General features: G+C 37.9%; 1 protein-coding gene across 1 annotated transcript in view; it reads right to left on the minus strand.

Annotated features, from left to right (window-relative positions):
- The window catches only part of LOC140227757 (uncharacterized), a 50,194-nt gene extending 32,998 nt beyond the window's left edge, over window positions 1-17,196 (minus strand). The window contains exons 1-6 of the mRNA XM_072308157.1: window positions 17,181-17,196; window positions 16,690-16,722; window positions 13,824-14,039; window positions 8,079-8,156; window positions 4,123-4,404; window positions 2,619-2,840 (exon numbers count right to left, since the gene is read on the minus strand). Coding sequence (XP_072164258.1) covers window positions 2,619-2,840; window positions 4,123-4,404; window positions 8,079-8,156; window positions 13,824-14,039; window positions 16,690-16,722; window positions 17,181-17,196 — 847 coding nt within the window. The remainder of the gene's footprint in view (window positions 1-2,618; window positions 2,841-4,122; window positions 4,405-8,078; window positions 8,157-13,823; window positions 14,040-16,689; window positions 16,723-17,180) is intronic.
- Window positions 17,197-17,487: the final 291 nt, after the last annotated feature.

Here is a 17,487-nt window from a genome sequence, read left to right on the forward strand (position 1 = left end):
GCAACAAAGTAAATAGGTAAACCTGGTATTAAAATACACAGATTTGATTCAATGATGTGTCAAAGAACACAGAAATCAATGTATTCTATGCAGCTACAAAAATGACAGAAGTCAACGGAGTTTAACAAAGAAAGACAACCAGCTGAAATAAGTATAAGAATGTTAGTCTAGTTCCCGTTTGGAAGTCGGACAAAATCTCTCCACCTGAAGCTTAACAATTAATTCGATAACAGTCAAGTTTCCTTACAAGTCGTCATAGCTACCATCAACCATCTTAGTGACCAATTCTTCGCACTCGGCCGTGAAAGAGAGTTTCGTATTTTACCGAAACTAAGACATCATCTCCTGAAACATAATGGCAAGTGAAAACATTCGCATAATTTTCTTTTTGCGCTAGTTTCTGGTTGCGCAAAGTGGTTGAAAAGAAAATCCGCCTTTACAGTAAGGTTAAAAGGCGAATGCAGCTGACATTTTTCGGTATGTTGACAACATGAAATCAATATCCCTTTTTTAGCATAACAGACAATGAGAACAGTCAGCAGGGATTGACAGCTGAAACAAGTTCTGCAGTCGAATTCCCGTTTGAACGCTGGACAGAATCTCTCCGCCCGCTCTAAAATTTTACAAGACGACATAAATGTTAATGATTACAACCACGCGAAGGCCAACGACCAGAGGAAGTAAATGCCGCAACAGGATAAATAGGTAAACACGTTGTTAAAATACAAATATTTGATTTCATGTTGTGTCAAATAACAAAAAAAAAAATCAATGTATTCTACAGCAAAAGATATGACAGAAGTTGTCGGAGTTTGACAACGAACGGCGACCATCAAATAAGTTTTGCAACGATGGTCAAGTTTTCGTTTGTAAACCGGACAAAATCTCTCCGCCGTGCTTCCTACGCGTAAAGACAAGATAATACAAAGTCAATGTCTATCGAATGCGGTCAAGTCTCCTTTCACATCGCCGTAACTACCATTGCACAACAGACGGAAAGTCAGCCTATTATTCACAATTATCTATAGCAGCGAGAATAATATTTTTTTTTCTCGTGAAAACACAAAACTTCCCATTCATTATCGTACTCGGCATTGCGAATCATATCACCCAGCGGATTAGCTGTAGCCACGCGTTTTGGACGTTGCTCGACGATGGAACAGAGACGGAATTTCGGTGGTACAGTAATGGTAATTCGTCGGGACGATATGCGACGTTTTAGATCACACGGATAACGGGCTTTATGCTGTGACAAGTAAAGCTGAACAAAACATAAACTTGAACACGAACGGCATTGAAACGAAGCCATATAGTCAGAACGTTTCCCGACGGTTGAACAATGATTCGTCGGGAACGATATGCGACGTTTTTAACAAAAAGAAACGCAAGGCACAATAGAAGCCGAACTTTGAAAATAGATAGTAAGTCGGGACGAAGAGCGACGATTAGTGAAAGGGAATCCTTTCTCTATCGTCGCTTATCGTCGGGACGAATAAACAAAGGTATGAATAGAAAGTACGTGTATTCATATGCACGGTTGCTTATTCATATGCACGTGACGCCTGTTCATATGCAAATCATCAAACATGCACAATGCGACATCGTCGCGACGAAGATATCTCTCTATCAGGTTTTTCTGTGGTGCCTTACACTTTTGCTCAAATTTCTGAACGGCATTGACTTTTGTCTTACATGCTTTATTATTAAGTGAAATTTCATTTCATTCAATAAATAGATAAGCAAGATAAGATAAGATATGGCCAACATTATGATAACGTTCAAAATAAATCTTCATGTTGCTCAGCAAGACGGCGGCTTGGAACATCGATCATCAAAAGCACATGTGCACCTGGGGAATTCTTTTGTACATGAATAGAAATCTGACAACTGTTTGAATGATTACAGCCAGTTAGAACTCCATGTATAAAACCTCCTTGCTTTAACCAATAGGATATGAAATTGTCCTGCTCGACAAAAGAAAAAAAGAGTAGGGATTAGAATCGAGTTTCCTCTTGCTGTCTTGGTTGTATGAAGTGAAAATTCAGCCCTTGTATTGTAACTCAAACTTGACGCAACGTTCGCGGAGATAGGGTTTTCTATCACTTTTTTCTGGTTCGAGAGGTATATCATAATTTGATACATCATGCATCATCTTCAAGATCCAACATTATTTTACTATGGCATTCGTCAGGATGCGTTCAAAAAGTTTCTCTTTCAAGAATAGGAAACTGGTGAAAGCGACGAAATACTCTGTGTGTGTAATCATTTACATTCAGATACACACTCTTAAAAAGAAAAGGGTAAATCAGCGTTTTAAAAGGGGCGAGGAGTGACAGGGTTTTAAAAATGTTGCATTCACCCCTTTTCTTGCTGTATCTAGCACATCTAACTGTTGGATTCAGCTGGATAAAAGGGGTGATTAGAACATTTCAAAAACGCTGTCACTCCTCGGCCCTTTTAAATGTTGATTTACAATTTTCTTTTTAAGAGTGCATCCACAGAGATACGTGTGCTAAATTGCATTGAGGGAGAATGACTTCAGAAGGTGGAGTTTTATGAATATACATGTTTGTAAGAAAGATATATTCACGGCATGCTCTTAGGATTTTACAACCCACCGTGAATTTCGTTTTTGATTGCCCGGCAAGATGGAACTGTATCGTTCCAGACAGGAAAGAAGGTCGATTTTCCAGGTAGAGATAGACACTGCAATGTCTTGCTACCATTGGTGACGTAACCTTCGCCACAGCAAAGAGTTATTACGGACCCAAAGTTAGTGGTGTTGGAGTTCCATTGACCATTTGACACATTGCCTGGATGGTTACAGAACCCGACTGACACTGTAGAAAGAAGAAGAAACAAAACGGCTGATCTTCACGTAAACCCCATGAATTTTGTTTAAGGGAAAATACCAAGATGAGGCGTTGCAAAATAACTCACTGGTAATCTTTCAGGAGTTGTCTTGTTTGCCCTGTTGGTATCGTTCAACGATATCTGAAGAGTTTGTTCGCAAAAACCGATAAGTCCATTTTTGAAGATTTTGAAGTACGGTCTCTGTCATAAAGTACAAAATAATACATTTTAACCCTAACTAGGCCCCCTCGACGTTCCGCTTGATGTATCGTAATCGCAAAAAGCTATCGCTGCGACGTTTCATGACAGTTTTCTTTCGAGTCTCTCGCATCTTTTGACACCAAATTTGCGACGCCCGGGCGCGCGGTTCCGAAGTTACGCATAAATATGTACATGCATGTCGGGCCAAAAATTGCTCAAAAACGTGAATTCGTGTACAATTTCAATGCAAACTGTGCTTACAGGCAAATTTCATAAAAGCATGATTATTTGGGGGTTTTATTGATTAAAATCAATGAATAACATATTTTCTTGTTCGGAGCGATATTACGGACAAATTTCATCGAAAAAACAGTGAAAAACATAAAGTCGAAAAAAACAAAGATGTACATAAGAAATTCAAAAAAACAATAAAATACTTTCTGATATCACAATTTGTCACAAAAAGGACACTAGAAAGAATATCTACACAAAAAATGTGCCTGTTTTGAGCTTTATTTTGCTATTTATACCAAATAGTCTGATTTCATGCATCATTATGCATGAATTTGCATAGTTTAGCATAAATGATAATTTTTTGAAAAATTAACTTCAAGGTATTTTAAACTACATCATACAAATATGGACTTATCGGTTTTTGCGAACAAACTCTTCATCTGCTCATCTCTGATTTCGAAGATTATTTGGGTAAACGTTTTACTTCTGAGAAAAAAAAATGCTAGAAGTTTCTGCAGTCACTATCAATTATTCATGCCTATTATTGATTTTGATTATAATTGACGTATTATAACAGTATTTGCAGCGTTGTTAGTAAGAAGATGTGATTGCTTCATTGGTATTAAAGTCACAAATTTGTCCCTTGTATAGCATTTCTTATCTATAGCATTAACGGCAATTGCGAATAATAGCTCTGAAGGCCATAGAACCGATACCAGAGTTATCATTTTGATCCTTCTATCCACTCATCTTTGCCTTTTAAAACAGTCATGGAATTTGTTCTGAGAACAGTCATGCTGGGATTTTCTTGCTAAGTCACAGTTTTTAACTCACGATTAAATGCTGTAAAGAAAACTTGGTCGGAGTCAAGTTGTGTCTGGCTGGGACAGGTCCAGTTGTGGGAATATCTTCCGCCAGTAATAAAGTTTGCAAATTCCTCTAATTGCAAACACACACACGACCTTCGATGTACGACAGCAACGTCTGGGCCTCCGGACACTCGTTGACATGTAGACATGCAATCGTCTTCAGAATGAACGTGAATTTCATCATTGTGTGAAAAGAGAGACTGGAGTGTTTGTCCGGCACCTTTGTAGCAACCAATAAACGCAGGTTCTACATGGATACGATACGACATACAAGCGAGATGATACACTACCAGGAATGAACTATTGTGATTATGAATGTTTTCGAACATTACAAGGAGTAGTTATGTGGGGAAACACCAAATTTGCCACGTCACCTAAATGGACGGAATGTATATTAAAGGGCTTACCGGAAATCAATCAGTTGGACCTCTGAGTATTATGTGGGTCTGAGCAGTGGCGTATCCAAGGGGGGGGGGGGGGCAGGGGAACAAGGGGGGCACGTGCCCCGTGCGCCACTCCTTGGGGGGCAAAACACGAAAAAAAAAAGTAAAAAAAAAAAGAAAAAAAAGGAAAAAAACGAAGAAGAAGAAAAAAGAACAAAGAAAAGAAGAAGAAGAAGAAGAAAACAAATCGCCCGGATTGGGGGGGGGGGGGGGGAGGAAGAATGGTGGGGGCAGAAAACCAAATCAAACAAGATAAAAACAGAACATGATGATGCCACGGACAAAATGACAATGTTTATTGTGTTCACACAAGAATTCCATGTTCTGTCAGCTGAAATACAAAAATGTTCGGCTCTCTCGCTGCGTTCACTCGCTAAAATTTATATAAATAAAGAAGGTAAGAACAAAACGTGATGATGACGCAGACAAAATGACAATGTCTATTGTGTTCACACATGTCATTTTATACTTAGCAAGCAAAATGTTTCACGGAGCAGCGGCTGCAATTTCTTTCGTTCTGAAGCGATCGCCAATTGGATCAAAAGAATGCGCCAACGGTTTCGAACATACAGGGGGGGGGGGAGGGGATGCAAAAAAAAATCAAGCAAGATAAGAACAAAACGTAATGATGTCGTGAAAATATGTAACTTTCGGCTCACTCACTCGTACAATTTAGAGTATTTTTTTCAAGTCCACAGTTTGTTGGTATACATCGTTATCTATAAGGCCGTCACTATTATCTTGATTAGGATTGTAAGATTGAAATAAGCAAAAAATGACAAGAATTCAATGTTTTGTAAGCTGAAATACAAAAATTTTCGGCTCGCTCGCAAAAATTTATCAAAAAAAAGAAAAGAAGAAGATAAGAACAAAACGTGACGATGACGCGCACAAAATGACAATGTCTATTGTGTTCACACATGTCGTTTTATATTAAGCAGGAAAAATGTTACACGAAGCAGCGGCTGCAATTTCATTCGTTCTGAAGCGATCGCCGATTGGATCAAGAGAGGACGCCAACGGTTTCGAACATGGGAGGGGGCGCAAAAATAAAACACAAATCAAAAAAGATAAGAACAAAACGTAATGATGACGCGGAAATATGCAAATTTCGGCTCACTCGCTCGTACTAATTTAGAGTACTATAAGTCCTCAGGTTGTTGGTATAAATCGTTATCTATAAGGTCGTCACTATATCTTGATTAGAATTTTAAGATTTAATAAGCAAAAAAATGACAAGAATTCCATGTTTTGTAAGCTGAAATACAAAAATTTTCGGGTCGCTCGCTGCGCTCGCTCGCCAAAATTTATCAAAAAAGAAAGAAAAAAGAGATAAGAACAAAACGTGATAATGACGTGGAAATATACAAATTTCGGCTAACTCGCGCGTATTAATTAAGAGTACTTTTGAAATTCCTCATGCAGTTTGTTGGTATAAATCGTTATCTGTAAGGCCGTCACTATATCTTGATTGGAATTGTAAGATTTGATTTGCAAAAAAATGACAAGAATTCCATGTTTTGTAAGCTGAAATACCAAAATTTTCGGCTCGCTCGCTGCGCTCACTCGCCAAAATTTATCAAAATTCATTACATTTAAATCATCCTCAAAAGACCCCTTTAAAGTGCTTGAAAAAGCATATCATGTGGACTCTGTTTAAAGTCCCTACCGGGATGGGATTGGGGTTGAACACTTTTTCAGAAATTAGGGGCGCAATTTTCACGCTTGCCCCGGGCGCCGTTTTCCCTAGATACGCCACTGGGTCTGAGTCGCAGGAAAAGCATGTGTTGATATAAAGGCAGGAAGCAAATCAAGCTAAGCTTTTCTTTTTATTCAAAGTATCGCTCATACACGTTCATTACGCATTGTGAATGAAGGCTATGACCCCGTTTACAGTGTGAGGCTCGGCCGCGGCCGAGCCCACCTTCATTTCAGTGTAAACGCGCAAAAAGGCCAAACGCGAGGCCAAAATTGGCCGCGCATTTGGCCACGCTCTAGAGGTGGTCTAGGTCGCGGCCGAGCCGCGGCTGAGCCCGACCTTTTCTCAGACCCCATTTACAGTGCGGGGCTGGGCCGAGCCGCGGCCAAGCCTAACCTCAATTGCGGGGCCGAGCCCCGCAATTTTGTCGGTTTACACTGCCGGGCTAGGCCGCGCTTTTAATTCAAACCTTTCAATATTTTGTCGTAGTGGCGCTCTGCTTGTAAACAAACGCAATTTGGTAAATTCTGGTTTTCAGACCTTTTGCCAACTGGATTCCGTGACGACGAAGTCGCCGCTCTGGCAAAGGCCTTTGCCGAAGGAAAAATCCTTAAAGTATACTAGTTTTCGACGTTGAGGGGATTAATATCCTCAATAACAAAATAGTACGGGCAGAGGGTTTGGAAGCCATTTGGCCCAGTTTGCTTTTACACTGAGAAAAGGCCTCCAGAGCGTGAGCCGCGGCCTCGCCTCGCACTGTAAACGGGGTCCTAGTGTAAACGCAAACTGGGCCAAATGCGGGGCAATATTTTCGTCTGGCTTCCAAACCCTCTGCCTATACATGTGCTATTTCGGTATTAACCCCCTCAACGTCGAAAACTAGTATAGTTTAAGATGGTTTTGTCCTGTAAAGGATTTTTCCTTTGGCAAAGGCCTCTGCCCGAACGGCGACTTCGTCGCCACGGAATCCAGTTCGCAAAGGGTCTGAAAACCAGACTATACCAAATTGCGTTTGTTCACAAGCACAGCGCCACTACGACAAAATATTGGTTGAATTAAAAGCGCGGCGGAGCCCGGCAGTGTAAACGGACAAAGTTGCGGGGCTCGGCCCCGCAATTGAGGCTGGGCTCGGCCGCGGCTCGGCCCAGCCCCGCGCTGTAAACTGGGTCTAAATCACTTTGAACTCATGCATCATTATGCTACCACCAATGTGTGTCAATATACAATGACATAGTAATCACAAACCATTAAGAAATAATCAATAATGACTGGAACTCATTAAGCTTGTGATCTAAGTCCACTAAGATTTTTTTTTTTCAAGTATGTGTGGGTGGCAAAAAAAAAAAAAAATCAAACATGTGCCAATAAAAGATCTGGTAACGTGCAATGAGACACACTTTATTGAGCGGACCAAAAGGGGATCCACTACATCATGCTAGTGGCTTGAAAGCTACATTTAAATTGTGCCCAAAATTAAAGCTAGAGTCATACTGTAATTCAAACAATATTTATTCTTCATGATAATTTTAAAGTATCAAATTTATCTTTGACTGTATGTAATTCGTAAGGTTTCAATAAACGCTTCCAAATACCTCTTTTATGAAAACCAAAGAATCCGAACTTGAGAATGGAAATATCTATCAAACCCGAAAGAGGCATTATAATATGCTAATAATAATTGTGCTTCCAGACATTGATCTAGACACGTCACTAGATAAGCCGTGCCATAAAACTCCAAACTCTCCCAATATAAACCATAGTTTTCATGCAAATTCTCACCTCGGCATTTCAGTCTAACAACTTGGTTCGAGGGACATTCGATGGTTGTCAATGAGCACTCCTCGAGGAACTTGTCAGCTATCGATTGATATTGAATAGTAATACAAAATTATGTTTCATTCAGGGAACCCAAAACCCAAAGAGAAGTGTTTATTGAGTGAATACAGCAACATTAACATGTTAGTTGAACACATCAGTGAAAGTTTGAGGAAAATCGGACAAGCGATGCAGAAGTTATGACTTTTTAATGCTTTGCCGTTGGTACCGCTGGATGAGGAGACTAGCATAATGAATGAGCACTTAATAAACCGTTTAGAAAGCAGGATTAATGATTTTCATTATACCCTTAACATATGTGACCCTGCACCACAAAACCAACAAAAAGTCGCAAGACATGGGTTTTTAGTTAACTCTTTATGTGCCAGGTTCGCACGTCCGGCTCAGTCGACGACGTGCCAACTTCGCATATTCTGCTCAACAAACAAAGCCGCCAAGACCGATCGATAAACCGCTAATTACTGCTAATCCCGCGGCACAATGAAAGCGTTTCTCGTGCTTTTGTTCCTCTCATATACGACTCGCATTATATGTGGTGGTCGACTATCAAGCAATGTTCCCAACTAGATTTGCTTGTTTATTCTAAGTTTCTGTCACGGTTTTATGTGCAAAAGTCATGCCTTTACAGTAATGTAGAAACTGGTCATTCAAAAGAAGAATTGAAAATAGATTCGTCATACAATTTATATCGTAACAAAGCTTGACATTCCTCTTTGACTTTGCCTACTATTATGCCAATCTTAACAGAAATTTGTAGAAGTATACAAATCGGAAAAACAGAATTCTTTCTCAAAGCATGACTACCTTCGTGTATCAGAATAACGTGGCACACAGGGGGTTTCCACCATGGTACATAAAGAGTTAAGGGCAGATTCTGAAAGATCAGGCTCTGAGCTTTAAAATGATGTATAACTCAATTCCAATGGACTCCCCTTACCTACCCAAATTCTGGAAGAAAGCACACACTCTAGAAAAGTGTGAACTGAGAAAAGCGGCTCTGAAGTACACGGTCTATCCAAGCGCCTAATCGTTACCAACCCGTGCTAGCTGTGCCATGAAAGAGACAAATCACAGGATGTAAAATCACCGAAGCAAAAACAATACAGGAATTATCAGATTGACTTGAAATTGAGCATGATCTATTAACACATTCTTCCCATGAATAATGCAAACTTTCAAAGCAGTAGTGTCATCCTTTCAGAAGTTATTAGACTTGAAAGTGAAGAGTGTGAAAAGGATTTCAAGAAATGAAAAGAGACCTCTGAGACATACCTGATCATTGTAATTTTTATGAAAGATTAATATTTTGTGGAATTCCATTTGAATTCCATTTTTTATTTGAACTGTTCTCCACATGACGTCATAACCTCTAGTAGTCTCCTCATCCAGCGGTTTTAACAACGCCAAAACTTTAAAAATTCACAACTTTTGCATCGATTTTACGATTTTCCTCAAACTTTTACTGATGTTTTCTACTAGTGTTAAGAACTGCTTTTACTCAATCTACATTTCTCTTTGGGTTTTGGTTTCCTTTGATTTAGGTGTAACTAGAACATTAAAAGATTAATCAAAATACTTTACGGTGACTTATTTCAATGCCGAAGTGAAATTGTTTGTGTCTATGAACATTTGGGACAGTTTAGCTATACTTGGGAGAGGATTTATTGTGCAGCTCCGATTTCATTGAAATAATCATGACAACATTTGCTTATCACTGCGCCATATCCTCGCTCAAGCTGTGAGACGAATATGGACAAGCCATAAAAAGACAAATCGCGTTAAGAAATATGGAAAATATCACACTCTTCGTGTAAGAATTAAATCTTTGTTTGTTTACATTTGTTTTGCTTTTTGTACAACCTGCAAATGAATGTACGCTGTTGTGAAGACTAAACAGAACATAACAAAACTACCCAAAAAAAGAAAGAAAACAAAAATACAAGGTCAAGTGATACTACAGCATAATAATCATCCATCTCCCAGGATTGTGCTTTCAAAATGTAGATTTTGCAATACTGAATAAAATGCAGTGGGAAAAGATGTATGATAGAGCTGACACGCGCAGTTGTATTTCTTATATAAGTATTGCAAAATTCGAAATTAGTCCTACGAAATTTGGTTGACATTGGTGCAATTACCGACATGCCATGTACACGAATGTTCTGTTCATCACAATAAGAATATGAAAAACTGAACTGCATGTAACTAGTTCTCGAAATATCAAATGTTAATTTTCTACACTTCAGTTGTTTATTGCTTTTGAATAGTTCAGAATTTGATACATTCGTATAGGAATATCCAAATTTCTCTGAAAAGAAAAAAAAAAGGATATTTGCATCAATCCCGAAAGGTACGAAATGTTATTATGGGGCCAAACTAACCATATCATTTACATAAGCAAAGATGAATGAACACCTTACCAAGATGGAACATTGATGGAGACAGATCATTTTCAGTCGTTGTGACTACAGTTTTAATTAAATATAGTTAGAGTACTTTACCTTAAAGCGGGGTTCCCACTATCGTACGATCTACTGCGAACGCCACGATTGGACATTCGTAACTGATCGTTGAAGTTTCGTTGAACTCGTCTGAAATTTCACGTTTGAATACAAGGTAATGCGAGCCAATATGTGTTGCTTCGCTTGGATGCGATATGGTCACGATTGGTCTACTTCAAGCAATACGATCTGTCACGATCTGGTCTTCAGTTCAAATACGATCCGATAGGATTGTCCCGATTGAGTCCATGATTTGTTCCAATCTACCACTATCATTACGATCGGGATCCCCGATTTGGTGCGTGCAGTTACGTTCTGATACATTCCTATACGAATACCGCGAACCAATGCGGGCTGTTGAGATAAGATACGATATTTTTCACGATCGGGATCAAAAGTGACCCCCATTTAAGGTGCGATTGGACCCGAATGGGAATATTATAGTCCGGCTGATGTTGGATTTCATTGTTTCCTCTACTTCTGCAGAGTGATTAAGTTTACTATCCACAACCATTGCTGATGGCAAGGGTTGACAGGTTGAGAATGATGACAACGTGACCTTTGCAGTACTGCGAATGACGATTACATTATCATCAGATAGAAAGCATCACCTAGGGCAGCCATAACCCCTCCTCTAATTTAACCTAAGGAAATTATTAGAATATTGAGTCAACGTGCTTATCCCCCCCTCCCAAAAAAAAAAAAACAACCAAACAAACAAACAAACAGACAAACAAACGAATATGCAAGATCAGATCATTGCCCCATCTTCTCCGGAAAAGAGGATCAAGACAAATGTTTTCACCTTTCTTTGAAATACATGAAGAAAATACCTTGTATGGTGAAATTGATGCTAAAAAAAAGAGGATAGGCTCTTTTTGAATATTAGAATATTATGTGTTATACGCTCAATATAAGAAAGTTGGCCGAACTGATTGCAATTGCTTGTGTGTTTGATTTCATATTCGCATAGTATGTATCATAGGCATTTTTATTTCAAAATGTCGTTATCTCATGTGGTATTGAAAGTTTGGTTTGTTTGGCTTGATTTATTGTTTTATTCAACAATGTATAAGAAAACCGACATACACACACAACAGAAATGAAACTCCCCTAAAATAATGTCACTTTATAACAAAAAAAAAAGTCTTCAGCAAAATTATTTGCAGGGGTATTGCTACACTTATTGACTAACTTCTATATCAAAAATAATGACAGTGGTCTTTACACAAGTGACCCTACATCCACGACAATGGTCACTTTTCAAAAGTCACAAAATTTACTTTGTGGGGTATTTGGAACATTATGCTTCTGGTGGATGTTTCAGTGGTGTTACCTTTTTTTACATTTCATTGTGCCACCCCTCCCTTATCCGACCTCGCGGAATACAAAATATATACGATTTGCGAATAAAAGAGTAAAAAGTCGATCCCGATCAACACGATTACGAAGCACGATTAGATAAGACTTGCTGCGTTTTGATACGATCCAAGACAATCTGATGCGATGATCACGATCAAAAATCAATCGTGTTAATCGTAGACAATTTTTGGACGGTTCAAAAATTGTCTGCGATTAACGCGATTGCCATGATTGACCTCAAGATATGATACAATCTAATACGATCTGATAAGATCACCACGATCACTTCACGATTAAGACCACGATTTCAATCGTGGCGCTAATCGTGAAAGTGGGAACCCCGCTTTGAATAATGAACAAAAATCGTAAAGAAAGAATCCATTGACTTAAGGATTCAAATTCAAAATTCAAAATTCAAAAATGAAATAAACTTTGAATTGAATTGAATTGAATTGAATTGAATTGTGATATTTTTTTTTTCATTTGTACAAATGTCAGTGTTTTAACGGTATTACAGTTTGATAATATGAGGAATCACATGTATTACTAGCAATATTCGACGGATATTTCTTACGAGAGTGGGATACATCAAATTTGAATCGACGAAAGTTAGCTGAAGTGAATTCGGGGCGTCACAGAAATACATGAAATACAACGGAATCCTTTAATTGCACGATAATGCTTAAAAAATCGGTGTCCATTGTATATTACGCAAGTTGGGGATTTGGACTTTTTGGGAATGGATTGCTTTGTTTGGACAAAATCAAAATGCAAGAATGATAAAGAACTGCAGTATGCTTCAATTTATAGTGTCCTGGCACAAAGACACAAACACTCTGCAAAGATCATAATAGAAAGGAAGGTGTTTCTTCTTGTCTGTTTAATTGTACTCGTGAACTGCTTGGAAAATGGTTAGTTAAAAAAATTCTTTAATTCCATAAATCTGCATTCTAGAGCTAGCTAGCTCTGAGGACCGATCGGAAGGAGGACTGCCATTTTTTTTCCACTGCAAACTACTGACAAAAAAAACACACCAAACGTTAATGAAACAAAACAAATAAAGCACAACATGTCGGTCGTAGCAAAGTCTGGATCATACATGCAGGTCAATAATGTTTATATGTGACCGTGCACCTCAAAACGAACATAAAGTCGCACACACTGATTTTGCGTGAGGACTGAAAATAAGTGAAATGGGTCAACCTAGCCGAACTTGACTTTTTCATATTTTCTGAAAGAACGGGTCTTCTTTTACATTATGCTAAAATTTGGTATCATAAAAGGGGCAGGAAAGTGTATGTTTTTTTAGCAGTTTATCTCGAACATTTTTGGTAGAATAGTGTGATTAGGTGTGTCTTTAGAATCCCTTTTTCATTTCTGAAAAACCTTGTCCACATTCTTCACTTTCAACTCTAATAACCTTTGAAAGGATAGTGCTACTGCTTTGAAAGTTGGCATTAATTATGAACAGAATGTGTTAATAAGGCATGCTTAATTTCAGTTTAATCTGATAATCCCTTCATTGTTGTTACTCAGGTGGTTTACTTCCTGTCTTTTGTCCCATTCATCGCACAGCCAGCACGGTTTGGTAAAGATTAAGCGCTTGAATAGACACTGTACTTCAGAGCCTCTTTTCTCAGTTCACACTTTTCCTGAGTTTGTGCTTTCTTTCCATTATTTAGATAGGTTAGGAGAGTCCATTTGATTTGAGTTGTACATCATTTTAAAGCTTAAAGTCTGCTCTTTCAGAATATGGTCTTAACTAAAAATTCATGTCTGGCGACTTTTTGTTTGTTTTGAGGTGCAGGGTCACATATGTACTCACCTTCACCACATCCTAACTTAATAAACCCGTTTATTGTCACAGTGCCGGGCAATGTCTGATTCAAGTATTCCTCCACGGTTGGAAAGCCGAGTCTTCCGCAGAGCGACTCAGCAGCTCTATCATCAAATCCCTCAGGGCACACATATGTGTTTGTTTCAAAGACCACAAACCCGTCATGCGGAGAACGTCCATTAACCAGTTTCACTGATGAATTTTCTTGATGAGGAAGAAACCAATTAGCTATTATGGCAAATAATATAGTTTTACATATATGTGATGTATTACTTCCCTATGTTCATGTGTGATTTGACGAATAAGCTTTTTAATAGTCAAAACAATTTACCACCTCAATCCCTTCACCCTTTAACAGGTTTTTAACTGCCACATCAGCTTTAGACTTGACCACTTAGTTACAACACTCTACAATGCGTTTATAAAGGCATCAAACCACTGATTGATTTGTAGTTTTATACACAGTTCACTTTATAAATCAAGAGAAGGAAAGTGAATAAAATCCAGCTTCTTTGGAATAAGCATGGGTGACATTTAGAGTGTTTTAAGGGCTCTTCATACTTTGATACCTCAAGCTTATGCTCTGTTCTCAAAGGCATGTTATTGGAATAACTCCAACATCAGGCCGCGGGACTTTTATTTTATTTTATTTTATTTTATTTTTTTTAGGTTTGGGCATTGTATTGCATTAGAGAATCAATTACAAACCAAATTGCCACTGATTGACAAGCTACCCTACATCGACGTAAATAAGCACTGCATTGATCAGTGTTTAAGTAGTGGCCATGATAAGAAGGATTAGAACCAACACTCGGGGGTCTAGGTGGTCTAGTGGAGATGACACCTCTCCGGAGATCAGGAGGTCATAGGTTTGAATCCTGCTCGAGTTTATACGCCAATTTTTTTTTTCTTTAATCACGGCTACACTAAAACACTGATCAATTCAGTGCTTATTTACGTCGTTGTAGGGCAATTTTCACTCAGTTGCAATGAAAACATTCCGAGGAAAAGAATTTGATTCGATTTATTTATTTATTGGTTTCTGTATTATCATTGTACATGAGCATACATGTACATGTATATTAATATACATACGTTGATGAAGCCATATATATATATACATAAATATCAGTTAACAAAATATTTTTTTCTTCATTGCCTTTACGTGAATTTCATGAATTTGACTGGAAACCAAATGTTTCTGACAGCATTACAGATTTTCTGCCTGGGGGTTACCAAAAAAAAAAAAAGCCGGCAGAATGATATTGTGTGTGCATGTGTGTGTCTGTGTGTGTGTGTGTGTGTGCATTTGTGACCGTGCAACATAAAACCAACAAAATGCTGCAAGCACTGATTTTGTGTGAGGACTGAATGGGTCAACCCAGCTTATTTTGACATGCTTGAATTTTTCATATTTTCTGAAAGAGCAAAACTTCTTCTTCATTATGCTAAAGCTTAATATATAAAAAAAAAGAATGACTAGGAAATGATGTTTTGACCAGTTTTTCTCGAACTTTTTTTTTTTTGGTAGAATAGTGTAATTAGGTGTCTCTTATAGAGTCCTTTTTTTCTTTTCTTAAAAACCCTATAAATGCTCTTCGCTTTCAACTGTAAAAACCTGAGAAAAGATTATACTGCTGCATGAAAGTTGGCATTAATCCTAGGCAGAATGTGTTAATAAATCATGCTTAATTTCAGCTTAATCTGATAATCACTTCATTGCTGTCGCTCCGGAGGTTTATATCCTAGTTTTTTGTTTTTTTTTTTTTCTCGATTTCATCACACAGCTAGCACGGCTTGGTAGAGATTAAGCGCTTGAATAGACCCTGTACTTCAGAGCCTCTTTTCTCAGTTCACATTTTTCCCAAGTGTGTGTTTTCTTTCCAATATTTAGATAAGTTAGGAGAGTCTATTTGAGTTGAGTTTTACATCACTTCAAAGATTAGAGTCTCTTCTTTCAGGATCTGCTCTAAACTATTAAAAAAAACATATCTGGCAACTTTTTGCTAGTTTTGAGATACATGGTCACGTTTTGCATGAACAGGTGAACTTAATTTTCGCTTAACTTTCACTTTCACTTCAATATGGGAAAAAACTATCCATATATGTTTTTTTCTCAGCATTCAAATGGTAAGACTTGTCAACGGTTAGCAGTTTAGTGAATCTTGCAAAATATTATATTCAAAGGCTGTTGATCGCTTTTCTACTTTTAGTGCAAATTTTGAATATTACTTTTGCTTTGTGTTAATACATTTATACAAGAAATCGATTTGGAATGTAATGACAATTTAGGAGACTGTGAGAAATAGAAATAACATAAGTCTATATAATGTGACCATTAATTTTTGTAGTGTCACTATGAAGTATCATGGAAACCTTCTGACTGTTCCACGAACTTTTAACGAAGATGAAAGCCCACCTGTTAAAACACTTACCTTCCAAATTTCGCCTTTGTTTTAAAAAACAGCAATTCTACAGGATAAATTTTCCGCCGAAATTCCATGACAATGTTGATCAAAAATCACTAACGTAAAGATGTCATCCATGCAGTACTCTTCATTCAAGACAACGTAACTGTGTATCGGGTAAGTCTATAATGATATAACGTTACTGACTTTACCTTTATCTCTTTCTTTTTTTTAAACTTTACCTATTTTTTTCATGTCTTTATCTCAAAAACAAGGCATAGTCTAAGAATCTCTAAGCCTCATAAGGTAAAAGACAAATTTGGATTTTACGATTGTATTATCATAATTGTCCTTTGAAAATTTTGTTGTCGAATCTTCATGCATACTTTCACGCAAGAAAGAAAGGTGGTAAGGCCTATCCATAGTAATACTGAAGGCATACTTACCCTCGTAACACTCCACGTTCACAATGAACTTCACTGGGTAGACATATATATGTTATCCGTAGCTCTACTTGATGGGCCAGAGATAATGTGAGGGATCCGGCCTGGTTTATGATCACACTCAGAAAGGATTTGTTCGCTACTTCGTCCAGAACTTCAAATCCGATCACTGTGTGGTTGACAAACATAATTTCAGAATGTATTCGATGTCCACGAGGTGCCTGGAAAACCCAGCTATCGCCTTTAACGAGGCAATCTGCATCACACAGTATCTCTGGCTGTAGTGGCGTCCCCGAACAGTTAAGAAAGAAGTCTGGAAGGAATTTGAGACACGAAGAAGTGTTTTTCTAATTAAGCGAGTAATGTTTGAATGAATAAAAAAAGGATAGCAACGGATATTAGATAATATTTGATCCTTGGAAATGTCGCTACCCTGTCAACATGACAGAAAAAAAAAAATCACAATTTACTCACACTTATTTCTTTCTGATTACTTTGCAGTAAAGTCATTGTGTAATAATGGAGCATAAGGACTCTAAATATCTCAGAAGCACGTTATCTAAAAAGATTGATTCGTCTGCGTCCAGGTAACATGTAGACGACCAACATTTCAGTCAACAGTAATGTCTTATGTTATACTAAAATGTGTAGAAAAGAAAAAGTTGGGAACAGATCTTTACGGTATGAGATAGTTTTCAAAATAATGCCGTAAGGAGACTCATGAGATAGAGGTAGCTTTTATATTTGACATTCTTATGAATTAAATGATCCTACCGAGTTTGGGTTTATTGTGATTGAATC

This window comes from Diadema setosum, chromosome 4 (assembly GCF_964275005.1).
Source record: "Diadema setosum chromosome 4, eeDiaSeto1, whole genome shotgun sequence".
In the NCBI taxonomy this organism is placed as follows: Eukaryota; Metazoa; Echinodermata; class Echinoidea; order Diadematoida; family Diadematidae; genus Diadema; species Diadema setosum.